Below are 25,136 nucleotides of genomic sequence, written 5' to 3'. Positions count from 1 at the left end.
TTCCCCTCGCCTCTCTCTCACCCCCCCCTCGCTCTCATCCCCCCCCCCCTCTCTCTCTCTCTAGGATAGGATAGGAGGGTCAGTATGACTAGAAAGCAAGAGTTATTTAGGTCTTTGGGTTGGGTCCGCATTTAGTGTGTGTGTGTGTGTGCATTGGGGGGGGGGGGGGGGGGATTATGTGTGCATGTGTGAACACATGCATGTAGAGATGAGGGCAGGGATTTGTAGGTCAAGAATTTTGAGATTGAAGTCGTCTGAGGCATATTGGTAGGTTTACTCTTCTAGGCAATACTATAAATACTTGGGACCAATATATAGATGGATAATATTATTGTGCATGTAAATCGGAGTAGTCTTGACCTTATTCAGAAATGCTAGCAATGCCATCCAAAGGTCATCTTAGGCGTGTGCATGTGTGTGTGTGCATGCAGATGCACGCGCACAGACACATTCACATTCCTTGGCTTTGACCAATTGAACTTGGCCTCAAATAGGCTTTTGGACTTGAGGGTGATGTTGGCCTGATTACAGAACAGAAGACTTACTTTTTCTCACAGGGCTACAATTCTTCTAATTCTGTAAAATGTGGGCAATTTTGAACAGGAAAATATATATCAAGGTTTTATCGTGATTTTAATTGCGGGACTTGATATTCTGCTGCTCGGTGGTGTGAAAGTCAGACCGATGTAAATTGTATCAACCTTTTCTAAAATGTAATGGTTGTTTAATAATGGTATAGTAGGCAAAATCCTACATTTATATTTTAGCCCTCAACTATTAACTTCAATGCTCCATAAAGGTGAATCTTTGACAATTGTTTATTGCTTAATCAAAAGGATTCAACTAATACATGAAGAAATCATTATTTCCATGGCACAATTCGTCCTCAATATTTTCAATGGCAATTAAGACATAGCAGACATCAGAAACCCTGCCTTTGTTATTCTTTTATTGATTACTATAATTAATTAATACCAGCTATGGCTAATATTACCGGAAGTCTACGTCCAGCAAAGTACTAACCCATTCATTTAAATGGGCTTAAACTAATAATCCAGCAGAGGGCGCTGAAGGCCCTTTCACACACCTCACAAAACGGACATCAGCCAAGGCGAAAACGTATGCAAGTATTTATTAGTCCTTACATGTTCTTGTTTCACTGTTGAATGCCGGCGTGTTACATGATCAATCGAGTGCTTTGCCATAACGGCGGTAAAGCTAAAATGGTGAGGTTCATTTCAGCGATGGAGAAGACTGCAGTCTCTAGTTGACCAGCAGGAGACTCACTTCTTTCCTGTAAAAACAATACAGTCGATCAGAAAGAACATGCTTAACACTAATATAGAAAAAAACACCTTCACTTCAAAATAGTCTTTTAAAAACGGGAGATAAGATGACGATTTGACAGCCGATAAATAGAATAAAACCGCAAGGAATATCTCCTTACCAAATCATAATAGACTTGAGATTAATTAAGACAATCTCATCTGATCATCCAACACTAGAGTGGGTATTGAAATGAGGACCGATATAGAATCACTTTGACTCTGCGTCTATCTGTGTGATCCTCTTCCACACACATCCTTTAAAATAGGTCACATTCCACTCTCCACACAGCATCCTGAGGACTTATCTGTTCATCACACGCACTCACAAAGGCAAGGTCACACTTCTGTCTCACACACACACACACACACACACACACACACACACACACACACACACACACACACACACACACACACACACACACACACACACACACACACACACACACACACACACAGTGAGTTTGGATCACTCCAGTATGGGATCTCTCTTTGGCCAAGGGATACGTCTGACAGGAGGATTTACAAATACCACTAGGGTGTCTCCTAGAGGAAAGGAGTGTCCACTAGGATGTCTCCTAGAGGAGAGGAGTGTCCACTAGTCTGTCTCCTAGAGGAGAGGAGTGTCCACTAGTCTGTCTCCTAGAGGAGGCGGGTGTCCCCTAGTCTGTCTCCTAGAGGAGGCGGGGGTCCCCTAGTCTGTACCTGGGAGCTTCAGCCACTTGGGGACCTTGCCGGCGTCCGGTCCCGCCCGCTGGGGGGGCTGGCTGTGGGCCGTGGGGGGGGGCGGTCCGTCCTGTCGGCCCCCCTTAGGCTCAGAGGGGGGGCGTCCGTCCTCTGGGGAGGGGGGCATGCAGCTGGACCCCCGAGGTGGAGGACAGGAGGAACCGTTTAGTCGCAGTGAGAGACCCTCAGAGGAACCCTGGCCCATTACAACGCTCTAACTGTCTTCACCATACCCCTTAGGGCCCCTTAGGGCCCCTTAGGGCGCGGCACGGTGACCATACCCCTTAGGGCCCCTTAGGGCGCGGTGACCGTACCCCTTAGGGCCCCTTAGGGCACGGTGACCATACCCCTTAGGGCCCCTTAGGGCGCGGCACGGTGACCATACCCCTTAGGGCGCGGTGACCGTACCCCTTAGGGCCCCTTAGGGCGCGGTGACCGTACCCCTTAGGGCCCCTTAGGGCCCCTTAGGGCACGGTGACCATACCCCTTAGGGCCCCTTAGGGCCCCTTAGGGCGCGGTGACCGTACCCCTTAGGGCCCCTTAGGGCCCCTTAGGGCGCGGTGACCGTACCCCTTAGGGCCCCTTAGGGCACGGTGACCATACCCCTTAGGGCCCCTTAGGGCGCGGTGACCGTACCCCTTAGGGCCCCTTAGGGCGCGGTGACCGTACCCCTTAGGGCCCCTTAGGGCGCGGTGACCGTACCCCTTAGGGCCCCTTAGGGCGCGGTGACCGTACCCCTTAGGGCCCCTTAGGGCACGGTGACCGTACCCCTTAGGGCCCCTTAGGGCACGGTGACCATACCCCTTAGGGCCCCTTAGGGCCCCTTAGGGCACGGTGACCATACCCCTTAGGGCACAGTGACCATACCCCTTAGGGCACAGTGACCATACCCCTTAGGGCACAGTGACCATACCCCTTATGGCACAGTGACCATACCCCTTAGGGCACGGTGACCACCATACCCCTTAGGGCACGGTGACCACCATACCCCTTAGGGCACGGTGACCATACCCCTTAGGGCACAGTGACCATACCCCTTAGGGCACAGTGACCATACCCCTTATGGCACGGTGACCACCATACCCCTTAGGGCACGGTGACCATACCCCTTAGGGCACGGTGACATACGGTGACCATACCCCTTAGGGCCCCTTAGGGCACGGTGACCACCATACCCCTTAGGGCACGGTGACCATACCCCTTAGGGCACAGTGACCATACCCCTTAGGGCACAGTGACCATACCCCTTAGGGCACAGTGACCATACCCCTTAGGGCACAGTGACCATACCCCTTAGGGCACAGTGACCATACCCCTTAGGGCACGGTGACCATACCCCTTAGGGCACAGTGACCATACCCCTTAGGGCCCCTTAGGGCACAGTGACCATACCCCTTAGGGCACAGTGACCATACCCCTTAGGGCACAGTGACCATACCCCTTAGGGCACAGTGACCATACCCCTTAGGGCACGGTGAAGACAGTGAGAGGGATGGGGAGTTAAAGTATTCAATACTAATTTAACAATTAATGAATGAAAACAAGGTGAGGTTTTCGAGGATAGTATTGATTTGACCTATTGAAGACTGAGTGAACAGAATCAAACATTAAACTATTGTGACTGTAGCTCGAGGGGCTGACAGTCTAATGCGTGGGTGAGGGCGGGTTAGGGTTAGGGTAACCCTAACCCTAACCGGTTAGCGGGTTAGGGTTAGGATTACCCTAACCCTAACCCGCTCTAGGGGGATGTAAAGCAGAGGGGTGTCTGGGCTGACCGGTCCGTGACGGGGACGGAGCGGAAAGGGAGAGGACATCAGGGGGATGGGAGGAGGGTGTCAGAGTGAGAGGGTGAGGACATCAGGGGGATGGGAGGAGGGTCTCAGAGTGAGAGGGTGAGGACATCAGGGGGATGGGAGGAGGGTCTCAGAGTGAGAGGGTGAGGACATCAGGGGGATGGGAGGAGGGTGTCAGAGTGAGAGGGTGAGGACATCAGGGGGATGGGAGGAGGGTGTCAGAGTGAGAGGGTGAGGACATCAGGGGGATGGGAGGAGGGTCTCAGAGTGAGAGGGTGAGGACATCAGGGGGATGGGAGGAGGGGGTCAGAGTGAGAGGGTGAGTTTGTATTCAGAATGAGGGTGAGTCAGGGTCCCTGTTGACGGCAGAACACCAAGAGGAGTCAACAACACAGCCAACCAGCGCGGTGACTAGAAGAGGCCCACACACACCTGGCGATGGACTCGTTGGCCTGCGTGGCGGACACACAGGCGCTCAGGTGCTCCCTCTGCAGGTAGCAGTCTAGGGAGGAAACAGAGGCGTTAGTCACCAGGCCCCCCTCGTCGCTCTGCGCTACAGGACAGCACCAGGGACCCACCGGTCTGCAGCTCACAGCCGAAGTACACCAGGGCTCCGGGGAACAGGTGGGCCTGGAGGCGGACGGAGACACCAGTCGTTAGGGCTCAGGGGCTACAGCGGGGCGTCCCTGAGCGAGACCCCTCCCCCTGACTGCTGCTGACCAGCTGGCTGTCGCCCTGCGGGGCTGACTCCGCCGTCGGGGGGGGATGTGTTTATGAACGGGCGAATGTGAGGCGGTGTTGTAAAGTGCTTTGAGCGGCCGCTGGTTATCAAAGCGGTATAACCGCAGTCCGAACCATGAGAGCCCGGACACGTGTGTGCGGATCGTCCCTTTGGACCTCCAACAGTTTGGTCTCTAAGACAGCGTCTGGAGGCAGACTGAGGCTGGAGACCAGCATGGAGAGGGGGTCCCACGGGTCTGAGGGGACCTGCTGGGTCCCCTCAGACCTGTGGGGCCCCCCTCTCCGTGCAGGCCAGGTCCAGACCCGGTCCAGACCCGTCCAAGACCAGACCCGGTCCAGACCCGGTCCAGACGTGTGGTCTGGGGACACTGACCTGGAACAGCGTGACGGAGGCCTCGTCCAGGACCGTCTTGGGAGGGGTGACGACTGAGGAGAGGAGAAGCAGGAGGAGGACTCATTTAATCCTCATGAAGAACAACGTTCTCTGGGGTTACGGTCGCACTGTGGGAATGCCATTTTAAACCCATGAGATGCATTGGGGCCACCGTGGTGACTGCACAGACAGACATGAGGATCACTGCCAGGCACACTGGTTCACAGTTCAGGCGCCGACGGGAGGCAGAGCTGGTGCGGTGAACCATCTTCCCCTAGTGTCCCACGTCGTACTCACACAGGTAGAAGTCCAGCTCAGGGTCCTCCAGGTGGTTCTGGACGAACCTCCGGACATCAGCAACTACAGAGAAACACACAACACCACCACGTTGGACCCTTCTGTCGTGGTTCGGTTGAATCAGTCGCTGGCTGACGGGAACAGACGGGGGGCCGGTTGGGATCCCCGACCTCCCTGCCCTCGGGCCAGGCAGCGGTCAAACACACGTACCCGTCTCCAGGGGCCGGAAGAATCCCTGAAGGACGTGGCGGTCTGGGAACTGGACCCTGAGGACCACCTGGAGAACAGGAGAGACAGTCTGATCAGGAGATACAGTCTGATCAGGAGAGATACAGTCTGATCAGGAGAGTACAGTCTGATCAGGAGATACGGTCTGATCAGGAGAGATACGGTCTGATCAGGAGATACAGTCTGATCAGTAGAGATACGGTCTGATCAGGAGAGATACAGTCTGATCAGGAGATACAGTCTGATCAGTAGAGATACGGTCTGATCAGTAGAGATACGGTCCGATCAGGAGAGATACGGTCTGATCAGGAGATACAGTCTGATCAGTAGAGATACGGTCTGATCAGGAGAGATACAGTCTGATCGGGAGATACAGTCTGATCAGTAGAGATACGGTCTGATCAGTAGAGATATGGTCCGATCAGGAGATACGGTCTGATCAGTAGAGATACGGTCTGATCAGGAGAGATACGGTCTGATCAGTAGAGATACGGTCTGATCAGTAGAGATAAGGTCTGATCAGGAGAGATACGGTCTGATCAGTAGAGATACGGTCTGATCAGGACAGTAGAGATAAGGTCTGATCAGGAGAGATACGGTCTGATCAGTAGAGATACAGTCTGATCAGGAGAGATACGGTCTGATCAGTAGAGATACGGTCTGATCAGGAGAGATACGGTCTGATAAGTAGAGATACGGTCTGATTAGTAGAGATAAGGTCTGATCAGGAGAGATACGGTCTGATCAGTAGAGATACGGTCTGATCAGGACAGTAGAGATAAGGTCTGATCAGGAGAGATACGGTCTGATCAGTAGAGATACGGTCTGATCAGGAGAGATACGGTCTGATCAGGAGAGATACGGTCTGATCAGTAGAGATACGGTCTGATCAGTAGAGATACGGTCTGATCAGGAGATACGGTCTGATCAGTAGAGATACGGTCTGATCAGTAGAGATACGGTCTGATCAGGAGATACGGTCTGATCAGTAGAGATACGGTCTGATCAGTAGAGATACGGTCTGATCAGGAGATACGGTCTGATCAGTAGAGATACGGTCTGATCAGGACAGTAGAGATACGGTCTGATCAGGAGATATGGTCTGATCAGTAGAGATACGGTCTGATCAGTAGAGATACGGTCTGATCAGGAGATACGGACTGATCAGGAGATACAGTCTGATCAGGAGATACGGTCTGATCAGTAGAGATACGGTCTGATCAGGAGAGATACGGTCTGATCAGGAGAGATACGGTCTGATCAGGAGAGATACGGTCTGATCAGGACAGTAGAGATAAGGTCTGATCAGGAGAGATACGGTCTGATCAGGAGAGATACGGTCTGATCAGTAGAGATACGGTCTGATCAGTAGAGATACGGTCTGATCAGGAGATACGGTCTGATCAGTAGAGATACGGTCTGATCAGTAGAGATACGGTCTGATCAGGAGATACGGTCTGATCAGTAGAGATACGGTCTGATCAGTAGAGATACGGTCTGATCAGGAGATACGGTCTGATCAGTAGAGATACGGTCTGATCAGGACAGTAGAGATACGGTCTGATCAGGAGATACGGTCTGATCAGTAGAGATACGGTCTGATCAGTAGAGATACGGTCTGATCAGGAGATACGGACTGATCAGGAGATACGGACTGATCAGGAGATACAGTCTGATCAGGAGATACGGTCTGATCAGGAGATACGGTCTGATCAGGACAGTAGAGATACGGTCTGATCAGGAGATACGGTCTGATCAGGAGATATGGTCTGATCAGGACAGTAGAGATACGGTCTGATCAGTAGAGATACGGTCTGATCAGTAGAGATACGGTCTGATCAGTAGAGATACGGTCTGATCAGTAGAGATACGGTCTGATCAGGACAGTAGAGATACGGTCTGATCAGGAGATACGGTCTGATCAGGAGATACGGTCTGATCAGGACAGTAGAGATACGGTCTGATCAGGAGATACGGTCTGATCAGGAGATATGGTCTGATCAGGACAGTAGAGATACGGTCTGATCAGTAGAGATACGGTCTGATCAGTAGAGATACGGTCTGATCAGTAGAGATACGGTCTGATCAGTAGAGATACGGTCTAATCAGTAGAGATACGGTCTGATCAGGACAGTAGAGATACGGTCTGATCAGTAGAGATACGGTCTGATCAGGACAGTAGAGATACGGTCTGAACAGTAGAGATACGGTCTGATCAGTAGAGATACGGTCTGATCAGTAGAGATACGGTCTGATCAGTAGAGATACGGTCTGATCAGTAGAGATACGGTCTGATCAGTAGAGATACGGTCTGATCAGTAGAGACACGGTCTGATCAGGAGAGATACGGTCTGATCAGGAGAGATACGGTCTGATAAGGGCAGGAGAGATACAGTCCAGTACAGCGTGTTGAGTGCAGTGTTAGTATGTTATTCTCAGTAGTAATCAGGTCATCTAATCTAAACTATATTCCTGTCCTACATGTTGATTTATTTTCTGACACCCGTCAGCCAGAGGTTCTCGTGGGAATGGGTGAAGTAATAAGTAATATTCAATGTGTTACTCAGAGTACACACATGGTATTGTTAAAGTGGGTTGGCCAACACTGTTTGTGTGTATGTGTGTGCGCAGACACACAGCATGAGCCCACATGGACACGTGGCGGGGTACCACGTCGCGGGGTACCACGTGGCGGGGTACCACGTCGCGGGGTACCTTGGGATAGCGCTCCATCTTCTCCTTGAGCTGGGACTCCTTCAGGGCTTTGGTCATCAAGGGGGTCTCCTCCAGCGACCTCCTGGGAAGGAAGGGGGAGCAGTCAGCACAACAAGGAGAAACATCTGACCACCGACTGAAGAACCACTCAACCCTGTGGTGGACCAGTAGGAGGCAGAACCTCACCCCCCAGGTCTTTACAAATAAAAAATCAACATTTTGGAAAAGTTGGAAGTATTGCCAACATGGGTCCAGGATTCGGTCCAGGATTTGCTTCGTCCATTGGTCCGAAATGTGGAAAAAGAACTTCAGTGGACCACGAGTTAGGGTTAGGGTTGGGGTAAGAGTTAGGGTTAGGGGGTCAGGGGGGTTAGGGTTAGGGTTGGGTAAGGGGGTCAGGGTTAGGTGGTCGGGGTCACCAACCTGTCGCTCTTCAGCTGGGCGAAGCGCTTGCGTATGTCGTCGACGGTCACCTCAAAGAACTCGTCTGACAGCTCATGGTGGGCGCCCGTCCGCTGGGGTCCGGAGTCCAGGCTGTAGACCAGAGCCTCCCTCTCCACGGGCTGGGGGGAGGGGGGGGGAGAGAGAGAAATCGTGATTATGTTTGAGTGAGATGGTGAGTAACAGAGAGAGAGAGAGACAGAGAGACCTTACCTCCAGAAGGCCCTCCCTCAGCTCCATGTCTTCATCGCTCTGGTTGACCCGACCCTTTGAAGAGAAAACAAACCCGTCCTACACAGTCACTACACAGTCGTTACACGGTCGCTACCCGGTCACTCTACCGCCACTCTACCGTCACTCTACAGTCACTCTACAGTCACTCTACAGTCACTCCACCGTCACTCCACCGTCACTCTACAGTCACTCTACAGTCACTCCACCGTCACTCCACCGTCACTCCACCGTCACTCCACCGTCACTCCACCGTCACTCTACAGTCACTCTACAGTCACTCTACAGTCACTCTACAGTCACTCCACCGTCACTCCACCGTCACTCCACAGTCACTCTACAGTCACTCCACCGTCACTCTACCGTCACTCTACCGTCACTCCACCGTCACTCCACCGTCACTCTACAGTCACTCCACCGTCACTCCACCGTCACTCTACAGTCACTCCACCGTCACTCCACCGTCACTCCACAGTCACTCCACCGTCACTCCACCGTCACTCCACCGTCACTCTACAGTCACTCCACCGTCACTCCACAGTCACTCCACCGTCACTCCACATCCAACCGTCCAGCTCACCTTGGCGTTGGCGTTCTGGCAGGGTTTGGCCTTCTTGGCTTTGGGGGACCCTCCTGTTGCCTTGGATACCCCAGAGGACGACCCGGAGGAGGACGACAGAGGCCCCGCCCCCCCGGCGGCGGGCCCGCCCAGGCGCTGGCCCCCCCCTGTGAAGGGGGTGAAGGGGGCGGCGGGCGGCGGGGGGGAGGCGAGTCCCGACGGACCCGCTGTCTCTCCGTCATCCACCGCCGCCGCGCTCAACCCAGAGGCATGCTGGGAGGCCGGGGGAGCGTCAGGGGGGAGGGGGGCAGTGCGGGCAGAGGACAGGGGGGCGGGGGCCGCAAGGGGGGGGGCAGGCATGGTGGCAGCGGGGGGGGCAGCGGGGGGGGCAGGTGAGGTGGCAGCAGGGGGGGCAGCGGGGGGGGCAGGTGAGGTGGCAGCGGGGGGGGCCGCAGGGGGGGCAGCGGGGGGGGCCGCAGGGGGGGCAGCAGACGGCCGGTCGGGGCTGGCCGTACGGAGCGGCGCTCCGGATCCCGGAGCGTCGGGCTGAGAGGGGGCCGGTCCATGGGAGCGCTGGGAGGGAGGAGGTCTGCTCCCCTTCGTCCCCTCCCGCCCGCCATCTTCGTCATCGTCTGTTTTGGTGTCTTTTAGAAGAAAGCTGTAGAGGAGGGGATATCTTCTTCAGATACAGGCGTTGAGTTGCTCATCATTCTTTATTTCTTTCTTTATGTTCACTGTAGCCTACCGGACCACGGCGCTCCCACTGCTGAGCCCCAGAGACCTCAGCGTGGCCGTCTGTAAAGCCTCTGCTCCAGTCACCTGTAACACACACACACAGTTAAACCACGCCCTGCCTCAGGCGGTCAGCGGCTGTGGTTGTACCGACCTGGTCTCTCATGTAGACACACACGGGGGTGGCTCCTGACTCGGCCAGCGCTCTGAGGACACAGGGCGGGTTGAGTCCGTTATGTCCTGTCGTTTCTTTGAAAATAATCAATGTCGTCTTCTTCTCATACCACACAATATGCATTCAATATTCCTGCCCCTTTCTGTATTTGAGTGAAAATGGAACCACACACACACACACACCTTGTCTCAGGAAAGTGTGTGAGGAGTTCCCAAAGGTTCTGCCCACTGGAGAACGTTCCTTGGAGTCGAGAACCATCCTCCATCTGGAGACCGATACGTACCTGAGAGACACACACACACGCACACACACACACACACACACACACACAATTATCTAGTTTAAATAATATTCTAAATATATAAAAAAATAAAATATTATTTAATCTCTTGAGAAAGGTGGTATATAATTTCATTGTGGTTATTCCGGAGAGTGTGGTCTTAGTTGGTGTTGTGCATTACACTCCACATCATTCAAAAGGCTCATTCTACCGTAATATAGAGAATAGTCCCCACCTGTCCGTCGGCTGCGGTCTGCTTTCTGGCCCCTGCCACCATTTCCAGTTTGGCATTGTTGGGCAGACTGGCGTACCTCCATTGGAGCGTCAGGTCCAGAACGTTCCTCTGGAACCTATGGAGGGTATCCCGTTAGAGCTGGCTTCACTGGACATTAAACCATTTAGAAAACGGTCAATAAAAGAAATCTGGCTCGATGAGACCTATAACATGTATTTTAGATGTCATGAACACTTGAATGCTTTAATCTGACTCACTTCAACCCGTGGTCGTTAGGGTTGAATTCGTGTTTTTTACAGACGTCCTCGAGAACCTGGAAAAAGAGAATTAAGAGATTTAAGAGATGATTTGAGGGATAAAAGAGATTTAAGATAAGGCTCGGAGGGTTTGAGGGATGCTCTCTGGTAAATCGGGCGCTAGCCTAGCTACCGTTAGCTCCAGCTGATAATAAGTCGGATATGGACCGACAACCCTGGTGAATCATACTCGATATAAGGGGTGAATCCGCGCTGGTTTGACCCGGGTTACCTGCAATAAGGGGGTGTTCGGAGACACCTTGACGGTCTGTCTTCTCCCGTTCGGAGTAAGCACTGTCACGGAGGCCGCCATTGCGATATGACGTCACTTTGTTTATTTCAATTAACTTTATTGAACGGAGACTTTCTGACAGTTCACTTTATTTAACTCTGTCTTTCTGACAGCGTTCCGTACATCTCGACAAATACTCACAGAATGCAAATAGTAAATGTTTTAATCAGAATCCGAAATTCAGAACAAAAATAATAACAATAATCTTTGTTTTTTACGCCTTGTTGTTGGAAGAAAGTGTTTAATTAATATTATTAATATCCGCCATGTAAATGGTGGTATCAACACATGATCATCAGTAACATGGCAACGACGGGCCCGTATGCAGGATGTTGAAGGCGGGCCCCCCCCCGCCTTCATTGCGATTGTTTCTCCACCCTCTCTCTCTCTCTCTCTCTCTCTCTCTCTCTCTCTCTCTCTCTCTCTCTCTCTCTCTCTCTCTCTCTCTCTCTCTCTCTCTCTCTCTCTCTCTCTCTCTCCACCCTCTCTCTCTCTCTCTCTCTCTCTCTCTCTCTCTCTCTCTCTCTCTCTCTCTCTCTCTCTCTCTCTCTCTCTCTCTCTGTCTTTCTCCACCCTCTCTCTCTCTCTCTCTCTCTCTCTCTCTCTCTCTCTCTCTCTCTCTCTCTCTCTCTCTCTCTCCACCCTCTCTCTCTCTTTACTCCACCCTCTCTCTCTCTCTTTACTCCACCCTCTCTCTCTCTTTACTCCACCCTCTCTCTCTCTTTTCTCCACCCCCTCACTCTCTCTCTTTACTCCACTCTCTCTCTCTCTTTACTCCACCCTCTCTCTCTCTCTCTCTCTTTACTCCACCCTCTCTCTCTCTCTCTCTTTACTCCACCCTCTCTCTCTCTTTACTCCACCCTCTCTCTCTCTCTCTCTCTCTCTCTCTCTCTCTCTCTCTCTCTCTCTCTCTCTCTCTCTCTCTTTACTCCACCCTCTCTCTCTCTTTACTCCACCCTCTCTCTCTTTACTCCACCCTCTCTCTCTCTTTACTCCACCCTCTCACTCTCTCTCTTTACTCCACCCTCTCTCTCTCTCTCTCTCTGTCTTTCTCCACCCTCTCTCTCTCTCTCTCTCTCTCTCTCTCTCTCTCTCCACCCTCTCTCTCTCTTTACTCCACCCTCTCTCTCTCTTTACTCCACCCTCTCACTCTCTCTCTTTACTCCACTCTCTCTCTCTTTACTCCACCATCTCTCTCTCTTTACTCCACTCTCTCTCTCTCTTTACTCCACCCTCTCTCTCTCTCTTTACTCCACCCTCTCTCTCTCTTTACTCCACCCTCTCTCTCTCTCTTTACTCCACCCTCTCTCTCTTTACTCCACCCTCTCTCTCTCTCTTTACTCCACCCTCTCTCTCTCTCTCCTTACTCCACCGTCTCTCTCTCTTTACTCCACCCTCTCTCTTTACTCCACCCTCTCACTCTCTTTACTCCACCCTCTCTCTCTCTCCTTACTCAACCCTCACTCTCTCTTTACTCCACCCTCTCTCTCTCTTTACTCCACCCTCTCTCTCTCTCTCTTTACTCCACCCTCTCGCTCTCTTTACTCCACCCTCTCTCTCTCTCCTTACTCAACCCTCTCTCTCTCTTTACTCCACCCTCTCTCTCTCTTTACTCCACCCTCTCTCTCTCACTCTCTGTACTCCACCCTCTCTCACTCTTTACTCCACCCTCTCTCTCTCTTTAGTCCACCCTCTCTCTTTACTCCACCCTCTCTCTCTCTCTCTCTTTGCTCGACCCTCACTCTGTCTTTGCTCCACCCTCTCACTCTCTTGATTCGCCCTCTTGACTCCGCCCTCTTGACTCCACCCTCTCTCTTGATCCGCCCTCTTGACTCCGCCCTCACTCTTGACTCCACCCTCTCTCTCTTTACTCCACCCTCTCTCTCACTTTGCTCCACCCTCTCACTCCCTTGAGCCGCCCTCTTGACTCCACCCACTCTCTCTGACTCCACCCTCTTGACCCCGCCCTCCTCCCATCACCTGGAAGGCCCTGGTAGTTATTCACATGATGTATCTTATTACAGGGCATGTCAATGATGCTGCCTTTTCTGCTAAGTGCATCTGGTGAATTAATAGGGTTTACCTAAAAGTGGTCATCTCAAAGGTTTCCCTTTTGTTTTCTTTGGCGATAAAGTGACCTTTCTCCAAGAGACACAAACAGTGTCCCCACGTCACACAAACCAAAACATAAACAAAGTGCGTCAATGTGCGACAGATTGGAACTTAACACAACTTCAAAATCGCCTTCCACTACCAATACAAAAGTGGGTCTGACTCAAAGGAATGATGATGATAAAATATAATTTATTTAAAACTAATAAAACATTTAAAAAGTAGTCAAACAATGACATGATATGTTGAATGAGATGAGCAAGGGTAAAACTAATATTTTAACTAACATTCCCCACTAAACTGGTTTATAAAATAGCACTATCCCTCCAGAAACCACAACAAAAATGTTCACAGTTGAAACAAAAGTGTGATCACGATATATCAAATATGATGGAGCCATATTTGTAGTATAAATGCCACTAACGGAGTTCCCAGTGTTCCCAGTGTGAGCTGAACTCTGCACTCGCAGGCCAGTCATGTGCAGCCTAGGAAGATCTGTTCCACTGTCAGGTGGGTTAGCCAACCCTACCCCTTCTCTGCTACGGTCTGGGCTAACAGGCTAACAGCGACGAGCTAACCCTCCGAAGGCCAGCAGCAACAAACTCCATCCTTCTGCGTTCCTGTCCTTTTAAGGAGCTGCTTGCCCATTGGTCCTCCTCCGATATTTCTGATGTCCGTCAGGTCCAAAAGGAAAACTGCATTTCTCCCTGTATTATGTTTCTTCCTCTGAGCGAATCCATCCACTGAATATCCTCAGAGACAAACCTGTAGGCTGTCAACAGGCCGAATCCTAGAGAGAACACAAAAACAAAAACCGCAAAATGAAATTAGAGAAAGTTCAAAGAAACCGAGTCACACAGGAGCCATCACACAGAAGAGGATCCAACCAGTCAGGGCGTTTACCCAACGCTTTAACCAGAGCGTCTCACGATACGTCCATTTGTCAGCAGAAAGAGAAACAACAATATATCTCTGTGGGTACAGTAAGGATGTTCATAGGACCAAGTGCCAAGCACTAACCATCACTAGGTTAACCCAGTCCCCGTGTATAACAGAGGAGGCTAAGATAAGATGCTACGCAATGCTAAGTACTATTACTAGGTGCCAGTACGTACAACATACAACAAGTTAATAGGGGTGTGAGGGTAACCAGTAATGCAAGATCACCAGATTCCTGCGGGACTCTGAATCGAGAGTCTGAATCTCCCCGTAGCGTTGCCACGGTTACAGAAGGTGCTACTGTAGCGGGGGTCAGAGTCCGGGAGGCTGAAAGAGGCTTTACCCCGCCTCGTCACGGCGTCGTCACAGTGTCTCACCTGTTGGCTGCGGCGGGCCGGCGTGTCCCTCTTCTTCGCGTGCGTGGTCTGGAGCTGCCGGATGAGGAACTTCTTGTCCTCGCCCTCCTGGAGGAGATCAGACCAGGATTATTAGCATACTATGAATATCATCACGTATTAAAACACCTGCAGGGTCATTATTATTTTATCATTCTTAATATCATCTCGTATTAAAACACCTGCAGGGTCATTATTATTTTATCATTCTTAATATCATCTCGTATTAAAACACCTGCAGGGTCGTTATGATTTTATCGTATTATTACTATCATCTCGTATTAAAACACCTGCAGGGTCATTATTATTTTATCATATTATTACTATCATCTCGTATTAAAACACCTGCAGGGTCATTATTATTTTATCGTATTATTACTATCATCTCGTATTAAAACACCTGCAGGGTCATTATTATTTTATCGTATTATTACTATCATCTCGTATTAAGTCAGGCGCTGCCAGAGCATCAAGGCGCTAACTGGTCCATGAGGCCGTCTCTGCGTTACGTTTTTGATCTGCTCCTGCAGCAGGGCGATGACCTTCCTCTGCCCGCCGACCACCTGGCTGTTGAAGTAGATGATGATCCTGGGGAGAGCGAGAACACGAGACCCCCGCGGTGAGACCGGGCCCGCACGGTGAGACCGGCCCCCCGCACTGCGACAGGCCCCCCACCACCTCACTCACATGAAGACCCCGGCGGCCACGAACAGGAAGAGGGGGTTCTCCACCAGGTAGGAGTGGGCGGTGGCCAGCCAGGTGAGGTGGGGGTTGGCGTCCCTGAGCTGCTCCACCCACAGCCGGCCCGCCTGCATCATGGTGCTGAGGCCCCGGAACGGCCCGCAGGCCCGGGACGGGGCGATGCTGGGGGGGGACGAGTGAACCATTGCTTCATGGAAGGCGTTTTAACAACAGGACCAGTGATCTCTGGAGGCTAACGTAAAGTACTCATAGAAACACATCCCCGTGGAGGTCAGCCGGGCGAAGGCTGCTGTTCAAAGGGTTATTACGTTGGAACAGCTCAATACACGCTCAGGCTCAGTCGGATGCTCAATAAAAGTCATTCCAGGGGTTTGAGGGGAAGGGTTCACAGTACATCCCTCTGTGAGTACTGCAGGAAAGTCAGTCGTGTGTGTGTGTGTGTGTGTGTGTGTGTGTACCTCCACATGGTGTAGGTGACGCAGACGGACGCCCCGAGGAAGGAGGGGAAGCAGAGCAGCGTGATGAAGACGGTCGTCATCTTACTCGCCCGGTACGGCTTCCGGGGCGCCTGGCAATTCAGCATCACGCTGCTCTGCAGGGGTCACGGTCACACTCTGAAGGTCACGGTCACGCACAGAGGTCACGGTCACACTCTGAAGGTCACGGTCACGCACAGAGGTCACGGTCACACTCAGAGGTCAAGGTCATGCATTGAGGTCAAGGTCCCACTCTGAAGGTCAAACACACACCCTGGAGGTAAATGGACTGCATTTACACAGCGCCTTCCTACCAGCGGCCACTCAAAGTGCTTTTCAATGCTGCCTCACATTCACCCATTCATAAACACATTCACCCATTCATAAACACATTCACCCATTCATGAACACATTCACACACCAACGGGGGAGTCAGCCATAAATTCGCTCGAGTTGAAATATTTCAACTTTGATGCGAATTTCGCGTGATGACAGCCAATCAGCGTTCAACAGCATGGCCACTGAGTCACATGTGTAACGTAACAGCCAATCAGCGTTCAACCGTCAAACTCAGTGCAGTGAAGTCCGGGGTCCACTGCAGCATGGAGGAGAAAGTGAATGTTGCCGTTTGTGACTCCGGGAGCTCTATATATAATAGTATATAATATAATATAATATAATTGTATATATAATATCAAGGCCAAAAGCTCTGTGCGCCTCCGGATGGCCGTAGCGCGGGAAGCTCTCATAGGGATTGGGCTTCTCGGGGTTTGTTTACCGGCGTTGCTATGTTTCTGGTCTTGTGTGTTCCAACGGTTTATTAGGTAGGCCTATCTAATAAATCTTTGTCTAATCAATACTTCATTCACTGCCTCTTCCGTGGTCATTACAATATTATGAATAGACTGCGTCGGCTTCTCCAACGTCTCTCCCTCTTCCACAAAAGGTAAAGACATGCAATGGTGGTTACCTTGTTGTGGCGCAACAAATCCGACGAAACTTGCACAGCGACAGATTATGATGTGTGGCGCAACGAAACGCGAACCAATGTCGCAAGGTGGTTAGCAGTCAGAACCATCTTAAGGTTGTGAGGGTTAGCAGTCAGTACCATCTTAAGGTGGTGGGGGTTAGCAGTCAGAACCATCTTAAGGTGGTGGGGGTTAGCATTCAGTACCATCTTAAGGTGGTGGGGGTTAGCATTCAGTACCATCTTAAGGTGGTGGGGGTTAGCAGTCAGAACCATCTTAAGGTGGTGGGGGTTAGTAGTCAGTACCATCTTAAGGTGGTGGGGGTTAGCAGTCAGAACCATCTTAAGGTGGTGGGGGTTAGTAGTCAGTACCATCTTAAGGTGGTGGGGGTTAGTAGTCAGTACCATCTTAAGGTGGTGGGGGTTAGCATTCAGTACCATCTTAAGGTGGTGGGGGTTAGCAGTCAGAACCATCTTAAGGTGGTGGGGGTTAGCAGTCAGAACCATCTTAAGGTGGTGGGGGTTAGCAGTCAGAACCATCTTAAGGTGGTGGGGGTTAGTAGTCAGTACCATCTTAAGGTGGTGGGGGTTAGCAGTCAGAACCATCTTAAGGTGGTGGGGGTTAGTAGTCAGTACCATCTTAAGGTGGTGGGGGTTAGTAGTCAGTACCATCTTAAGGTGGTGGGGGTTAGCAGTCAGAACCATGTTAAGTTGGTGGGGGTTAGTAGTCAGTACCATCTTAAGGTGGTGGGGGTTAGCAGTCAGAACCATCTTAAGGTGGTGGGGGTTAGCATTCAGTACCATCTTAAGGTGGTGGGGGTTAGTAGTCAGTACCATGTTAAGGTGGTGGGGGTTAGCAGTCAGAACCATCTTAAGGTGGTGGGGGTTAGTAGTCAGTACCATCTTAAGGTGGTGGGGGTTAGCAGTCAGAACCATCTTAAGGTGGTGGGGGTTAGTAGTCAGAACCATCTTAAGGTGGTGGGGGTTAGCAGTCAGAACCATCTTAAGGTGGTGGGGGTTAGCAGTCAGAACCATCTTAAGGTGGTGGGGGTTGGTAGTCAGAACCATCTTAAGGTGGTGGGGGTTAGTAGTCAGAACCATCTTAAGGTGGTGGGGGTTAGCAGTCAGAACCATCTTAAGGTGGTGGGGGTTGGTAGTCAGTACCATCTTAAGGTGGTGGGGGTTAGTAGTCAGTACCATCTTAAGGTGGTGGGGGTTAGTAGTCAGTACCATCTTAAGGTGGTGGGGGTTAGTAGTCAGAACCATCTTAAGGTGGTGGGGGTTAGTAGTCAGTACCATCTTAAGGTGGTGGGGGTTAGTAGTCAGAACCATCTTAAGGTGGTGGGGGTTAGTAGTCAGTACCATCTTAAGGTGGTGGGGGTTAGCAGTCAGAACCATCTTGATGTGGTGGGGGTTAGTAGTCAGTACCATCTTAAGATGGTGGGGGTTAGCAGTCAGAACCATCTTAAGGTGGTGGGGGTTAGCAGTCAGAACCATCTTAAGGTGGTGGGGGTTAGCAGTCAGAACCATCTTAAGGTGGTGGGGGTTAGCAGTCAGAACCATCTTAAGGTGGTGGGGGTTAGCAGTCAGAACCATCTTAAGGTGGTGGGGGTTAGTAGTCAGTACCATCTTGATGTAGAAGAGCAGCAGGAGTTTGATGATCTGAACCCCGGGCAGAAGGGGCGTGAAGAGGACCCCCAGCCTGAGGACCAAACCAAGAGCCTGTGTTAACAGGGTCAATAATAACAACACTGAGGACCCTCAGGTTCATTGATCAATCGTCTAGTTAAGGTGTCCCCATTAATCGACTGGATGTAACACTGAGAGATCTCCCACCAGGCCAGGGTTTGTCCATAGATGAGCTCCAGGACGTTCCTGGCGATGTCAAACACCGGCCTTCTGCTCTTCTTCAGCACCTTCTCTGAGAACAGCCTGGGGAGGGGGAGGGGGAGGGGGGAAAGGGAGGGGGGGGAGGGCGGAAGGGGGGGGGGGGGGGGGGGGGGGGGGGGGGGGAGGGGGGAGGGGGAGGGGGGAAGGGGGGAAAGGGGGGGGGGAGGAGGCAGACCAGAGGCTCAGTCATAATCACCACGGACCTTTGATTAGGCAGGAGGCGACAAGAAATAACCCCCTTCTGGACTCGAGCACCTCCACATCATCGCCCAACACGCACACATTCCCCCCCCGACGGCAGAGTCAGCCCCGCAGGGCGACAGCCAGCTGCTCAGCAGCAGTCAGGGTGAGGCGTCTCGCTCAGGGACACCTCGGCACTCAGCTAGGAGGAGCCGGGGATCGAACCAGCAACCTTCAGGTTACCAGCTGACCCGCTCTACCTCCTGAGCCATATGTACCTGTACCTTAAGGATAAGGTGGAGGTATGTGTACCAAAAGAGAAACAGGAACGACAGATGGACGGACAGACGGACAGACAGACGGACCGGTGGTCCGCTCACCTCCAGAGGAACTCTCCCAGCAGCGTGTCCAGCAGCGTGAAGATGAAGTCCATCAGCAGGAAGCGGTAGAGCTCCTGACCCACGAAACTCTCCCAGCACTGAGGAGACAGAGAGACCGTCAGGAGAGATCAGCACTGAGGGGACAGAGAGACCGTCAGGAGAGATCAGCACTGAGGAGGAGACAGACAGACCGTCAGGAGAGATCAGCACTGAGGAGACAGAGAGACCGTCAGGAGAGATCAGCACTGAGGACGAGACAGAGAGACCGTCAGGAAAGATCAGCACTGAGGGGACAGAGAGACAGTCAGGAGAGATCAGCACTGAGGGGACAGAGAGACAGTCAGGAGAGATCAGCACTGAGGAGGAGACAGAGAGACGGTCAGGAGAGATCAGCACTGAGGAGGAGACAGAGAGACCGTCAGGAGAGATCAGCACTGAGGGGACAGAGAGACCTTCAGGAGAGATCAGCACTGAGGAGGAGACAGAGAGACCGTCAGGAGAGATCAGCACTGAGGAGGAGACAGAGAGACCGTCAGGAGAGATCAGCACTGAGGAGGAGACAGAGAGACGGTCAGGAGAGATCAGCACTGAGGGGACAGAGAGACAGTCAGGAGAGATCAGCACTGAGGAGGAGACAGACAGACCGTCAGGAGAGATCAGCACTGAGGAGACAGAGAGACCGTCAGGAGAGATCAGCACTGAGGACGAGACAGAGAGACCGTCAGGAAAGATCAGCACTGAGGGGACAGAGAGACAGTCAGGAGAGATCAGCACTGAGGGGACAGAGAGACAGTCAGGAGAGATCAGCACTGAGGAGGAGACAGAGAGACGGTCAGGAGAGATCAGCACTGAGGAGGAGACAGAGAGACCGTCAGGAGAGATCAGCACTGAGGGGACAGAGAGACCGTCAGGAGAGATCAGCACTGAGGGGACAGAGAGACCTTCAGGAGAGATCAGCACTGAGGAGGAGACAGAGAGACCGTCAGGAGAGATCAGCACTGAGGAGGAGACAGAGAGACCGTCAGGAGAGATCAGCACTGAGGAGGAGACAGAGAGACCGTCAGGAGAGATCAGCACTGAGGAGGAGACAGAGAGACCGTCAGGAGAGATCAGCACTGAGGGGACAGAGAGACAGTCAGGAGAGATCAGCACTGAGGGGACAGAGAGACAGTCAGGAGAGATCAGCACTGAGGAGACAGAGAGACCGTCAGGAGAGATCAGCACTGAGGAGGAGACAGAGAGACAAGGGTCAGGAGAGATCAGCACTGAGGAGGAGACAGAGAGACAAGGGTCAGGAGAGGGGTGAGGGGGAGGGGGTGAGGGGGTGATGGGTTTGGGGGTGAGGGGATGTGGGGGGTGTGGGGGTGAGGGTGAGGGGTGATGAGGTGTGGGGCTGAGGGCTGACCTGCAGGCCAGAGGTCGCCTCGCGGCCCAGCCAATGGAAACACAGAACGCTCAGGAGGCTGACCTTCAGCATCAGGTTCCTACACACAACACAACAACACAGTCTGTCATCAGCATCAAGTCCCTACACACAACACGACAACACAACAACACAGTCTGTCATCAGCATCAAGTCCCTACACACAACACGACAACACAACAACACAGTCTGTCATCAGCATCAGGTCCCTACACACAACACGACAACACAACAACACAGTCTGTCATCAGCATCAGGTCCCTACACACAACACCACAACAGAACAACACAGTCTGTCATCAGCATCAGGTCCCTACATACGAGGGGGAGGGGGGGGGGGGGGGGGGGGGGGGGGGGGGGGGGGTGCGGGCCTCACCTGACGATGGCCACGGAGTTGCGCACGCTGGGCGAGTCGTACTCCTCCATCCAGCCGGCGGCGTTGAAGAGGCCGGGCAGCAGCAGGTTGATGAGGGACACGGCCACCGGCAGGGCCAGCAGGTGGGCCTCCGACGGCTGGGGGTCCGCGGCCACGCCCCCTGCCCCGCCCCTCGCCTGCAACACTCTGACCTGGAGGACGGCGGCGAGAGCGTCACACGATCAGCTTCCTGTGTCCAGCGAGCCGCACACACAGGAAGCTGCGCTAACGTTGAGACTGCTTTTAGTGCGCGCGCGCGCGTGTGTGTCTGTGTCTGTGTGCGTGTGTGTGTGTCTCACCGCGTGCATGTGCTGGGCCAGGTAGTGCACGGCCAGGGCGCAGGCAACCGTGCTCCCGCTGCAGATGGTCCAGGCCAGGCCGTGGACCAGCAGCCGCCACAGCCGCTGGCCCGCGGTCTGGTTGGCATGGTTACGGGTCACATCCGCCAACAGCTCCTGGCAGGGGAGGGGGAGGGGGAGGGGGGAGACAGAGACACAGGGAGAACAACAAATGGCATGACAAGAAATCAATCAATTTGTTAAAGGTCCAATAGTACACCCCCAGGTGAGTGTGATCTGCCGTTACATGCCCTTTTAAGAATCTGCCTCTTCTGACATCACAAGTGGGCGTGTCCACCTACATGTATGACGGATAGATGAGTCCACTGGGTAGGCTGGTAGGCTGATCTATGCAGCACACATCTAGGTGGACACGCCCACCTGTGATGTCAGATCAGGCCTGTCACAGCTGGTGGTGCAATGTGGGACCTTTAAGGTGTTCATTAGGAGAGGAATGAGGAGGGGGGGGAGGAGGAGGAGGAGGAGGAGGAGGAGGAGCAGCGTTCTGGACCAAGTAGGAATGTGATCATCTAACTCATCACATTCCTGACCACACAGCCACCGTGATGACTGTGTGTGTCTGTGCTGCTTGTTGTGACTGTGTGTGTATGTTGTGTGTGATTGTGTGTATGCGTAAGTGTGTGTTTTGTGAATGCGTGTGTGTTGTGTGTTCTTAGTGTGTGTGTGTGTGTGTGTTCTTAGTGTGTGTGTGTGTGTGTGTGTGTGTGTGTGTTCTTAGTGTGTGTGTTCTTAGTGTGTGTGTTCTTAGTGTGTGTGTGTGTGTGTTCTTAGTGTGTGTGTGTGTGTGTGTGTTCTTAGTGTGTGTTCTTAGTGTGTGTGTGTGTGTGTGTGTGTGTGTGTGTGTGTGTGTGTGTGTGTGTGTGTGTGTGTGTGTGTGGCCTCCCACCCTCAGCTGCGTGCCGATGTTCTCGGACATGAGCGCCACGGAGGAAGTCTTGACGACCTTGAAGTCCCAGGAGCAGAAGGCCTTCATGGCCAGCAGGCTGGGAGACTGCTCCACGCGGAAACTCTGACCGAAAGACCTGGACATGCTGAGGAGACACATGACATACATCATGTCATCATACATCATGTCATCATACATCATGTCATCATACATCATGTCATCATGAATCATGTGATCACATCTTGTGATCATACATCATATCACAGAGAAACATGTTGTGTGTTTTCACTACAGCGCAAACACACACATACTCTCATCTCCAGACAGACAGACAGACAGACAGACAGACAGACAGACAGACAGACAGACAGACAGACAGACAGACAGACAGAGCGGTTCCTTTGTTACAGCAGTTCAGCAGCAGTGGATACAATACAATACAAATACGAGCAGTGCTCAACAACACATTAAGAGATGCTGAAGTAACGACAAACTATTACTAAAAAGCTATCACTGTTGTGGAATGGGTTAACCTAGTGATGGTTAGTGCTTGGCACTTGGTTCTATGAACATCCTTACTGTACCGACAGAGATATAGTGTTGTTTCTCTTTCTTCTGACAAATGTACTTATTGTAAGACGCTCTTGATAAAAGCATCTGATAAAGGCCCTGAATGTAAAAATGGAACAAACAGTATAAAGCATAAAGGGGCCAAGTGTTATTACCTCACAGTACTTTACATTACTTTATGGACCTTTTCAGTACTCTACTGTACTTTACAGTACTCCACAATAATGTACAGTACTTCACCACAATGTACAGTACTTTACAGTACTCCACAATAATGTACAGTACTTTACAGTACTCCACAATAATGTACAGTACTACACCATAATGTACAGTACTTACAAAAATGTACAGTACTTCACCATAATGTACAGGACTTTACAGTACTTCACCATAATGTACAGTACTTTACCATAATGTATAGTACTTCACCATAATGTACAGTACTTTACAGTACTTCACCATAATGTACAGTACTTCACCATAATGCACAGTACTTAACAGTACTTCACCATAATGTACAGTACTTTACAGTACTTCACCATAATGTACAGTACTTCACCATAATGTAAAGTACTTTACAGTACTTCACCATAATGTACAGTACTTCACCATAATGCACAGTACTTAACAGTACTTCACCATAATCTACAGTACTTTACAGTACTTCACCATAATGTACAGTACTTCACCATAATGTACAGTACTTCACCATAATGCACAGTACTTAACAGTACTTCACCATAATGTACAGTACTTTACAGTACTTCACCATAATGTACAGTACTTCACCATAATGCACAGTACTTAACAGTACTTCACCATAATGTACAGTACTTTAAAGTACTTTACAGTACTTCACCATAATGTACAGTACTTTACAGTACTTCACCATAATGTACAGTACTTTACCATAATGTACAGTACTTTACAGTACTTCACCATAATGTACAGTACTTTACCATAATGTACAGTACTTCACCATAATGTACAGTACTTCACCATAATGTACAGTACTTTACAGTACTTCACCATAATGTACAGTACTTTACCATAATGTACAGTACTTCACCATAATGTACAGTACTTCACCATAATGTACAGTACTTTACAGTACTTCACCATAATGTACAGTACTTCACCATAATGCACAGTACTTAACAGTACTTCACCATAATGTACAGTACTTTACAGTACTTTACAGTACTTTACCATAATGTACAGTACTTTACAGTACTTCACCATAATGTACAGTACTTTACAGTACTTCACCATAATGTACAGTACTTCACCATAATGCACAGTACTTAACAGTACTTCACCATAATGTACAGTACTTTACAGTACTTTACAGTACTTCCCGTACCTGAACACCAGGATGATGCAGGTGATGAAGAAGGCGGTCCCGATGGTGAAGAAGTAGGCGAGGGGCATGCTGTAGGAGAGGCCCTGCCTGGCGCAGTCCAGCCCCCTCCACCCGCCCGGCGAGGGGGCGGAGCCGTTGTTGTCGCAGTCCCGGTTCAGGGTGGTGTCGCTATAGTAACCGTAGTACAACACAGAGTCCGAGAAGTAGCCCTAGGAGGAGGAGCTCGGGTGAGAGGGGAGGAGCCTACATGGTGCACACACATCTGTTTCACATTAATGGGGGCGGCTTGGTTCAGGAGGCAGAGCGGGACGACTGGTAACCAGAAGGTCGCTGGTTCGATCCCCGGCTCCTCCTAGCTGAGTGTGGAGGCGTCCCTGAGGCCCCCCCCCTGACTGCTGCTGACCAGCTGGCTGTCGCCCTGCGGGGCTGACTCCGCCGTCGGGGGGGAATGTGTGCGTGGATGGCTGCGAAGTCTTTGGATAGAAGCGTCAGCCTAATGCCCTGAATTCAAATCTAAAACTAATCAGTATTGCTGCTGATCTTCCTCGCGGAACGCCTTAAAGTCGAGTGTGGCCTCTTCTGGTTCAATGCCTGGGCTCTGCTTCTGGGTTGAGGCCAGCATGCTGATATGATAGAA

General features: G+C 51.5%; 2 protein-coding genes across 5 annotated transcripts in view; both read right to left on the bottom strand.

Annotated features, from left to right (window-relative positions):
• Window positions 1-1,112: 1,112 nt before the first annotated feature.
• On the bottom strand, window positions 1,113-11,510 carry aspscr1 (ASPSCR1 tether for SLC2A4, UBX domain containing). The gene is made up of 17 exons (XM_030350982.1): window positions 11,383-11,510; window positions 11,112-11,167; window positions 10,855-10,969; window positions 10,522-10,622; window positions 10,319-10,370; window positions 10,178-10,251; window positions 9,454-10,090; window positions 8,856-8,909; window positions 8,625-8,764; window positions 8,202-8,283; window positions 5,469-5,535; window positions 5,259-5,321; window positions 4,962-5,014; window positions 4,426-4,477; window positions 4,280-4,349; window positions 2,034-2,185; window positions 1,113-1,294 (listed from the first exon to the last, which is right to left on the bottom strand). Exons 1-17 carry the CDS (start codon window positions 11,461-11,463, stop codon window positions 1,284-1,286), a joined length of 1,860 nt encoding a protein of 619 aa, XP_030206842.1. The 5' UTR covers window positions 11,464-11,510; the 3' UTR covers window positions 1,113-1,283.
• A 2,216-nt stretch (window positions 11,511-13,726) lies between these two features.
• The window catches only part of tmc6b (transmembrane channel-like 6b), a 23,530-nt gene continuing 12,120 nt past the window's right edge, over window positions 13,727-25,136 (bottom strand). For 2 of the 4 annotated variants that reach the window (XM_030350972.1, XM_030350974.1), the window contains 13 exons: window positions 24,500-24,708; window positions 22,567-22,711; window positions 21,621-21,776; window positions 21,283-21,473; window positions 20,889-20,967; window positions 19,484-19,581; window positions 18,870-18,965; window positions 18,660-18,735; window positions 16,049-16,182; window positions 15,576-15,752; window positions 15,398-15,476; window positions 14,871-14,957; window positions 13,727-14,344 (listed from right to left, as the gene is read on the bottom strand). In XM_030350972.1, the coding sequence (XP_030206832.1) occupies window positions 14,330-14,344; window positions 14,871-14,957; window positions 15,398-15,476; window positions 15,576-15,752; window positions 16,049-16,182; window positions 18,660-18,735; window positions 18,870-18,965; window positions 19,484-19,581; window positions 20,889-20,967; window positions 21,283-21,473; window positions 21,621-21,776; window positions 22,567-22,711; window positions 24,500-24,708 (1,542 nt within the window). In that variant the 3' untranslated portion in view covers window positions 13,727-14,329. The other 2 variants (XM_030350973.1, XR_003976091.1) reach the window with 2 other exon arrangements.

The sequence above is a fragment of the Gadus morhua genome, chromosome 3 (genome assembly GCF_902167405.1).
Source record: "Gadus morhua chromosome 3, gadMor3.0, whole genome shotgun sequence".
Taxonomy (NCBI): Eukaryota; Metazoa; Chordata; class Actinopteri; order Gadiformes; family Gadidae; genus Gadus; species Gadus morhua.
This window is presented reverse-complemented; position numbering and strand designations above follow the sequence as displayed.

What these genes read in the sequence shown, in the direction of transcription:
- aspscr1 (XM_030350982.1), bottom strand. Translation starts at nt 11,463, where the DNA reads ATGGCGGCCTCCGTGACAGTGCTTACTCCGAACGGGAGAAGACAGACC. An exon ending in CCTAACGACCACGGGTTGAA is followed by an intron (nt 10,970 to 11,111) that starts GTGAGTCAGATT and finishes TACCCTCCATAG; the next exon opens with GTTCCAGAGGAACGTTCTGG. An exon ending in TGAGGGAGGGCCTTCTGGAG is followed by an intron (nt 8,765 to 8,855) that starts GTAAGGTCTCTC and finishes CCCTCCCCCCAG; the next exon opens with CCCGTGGAGAGGGAGGCTCT.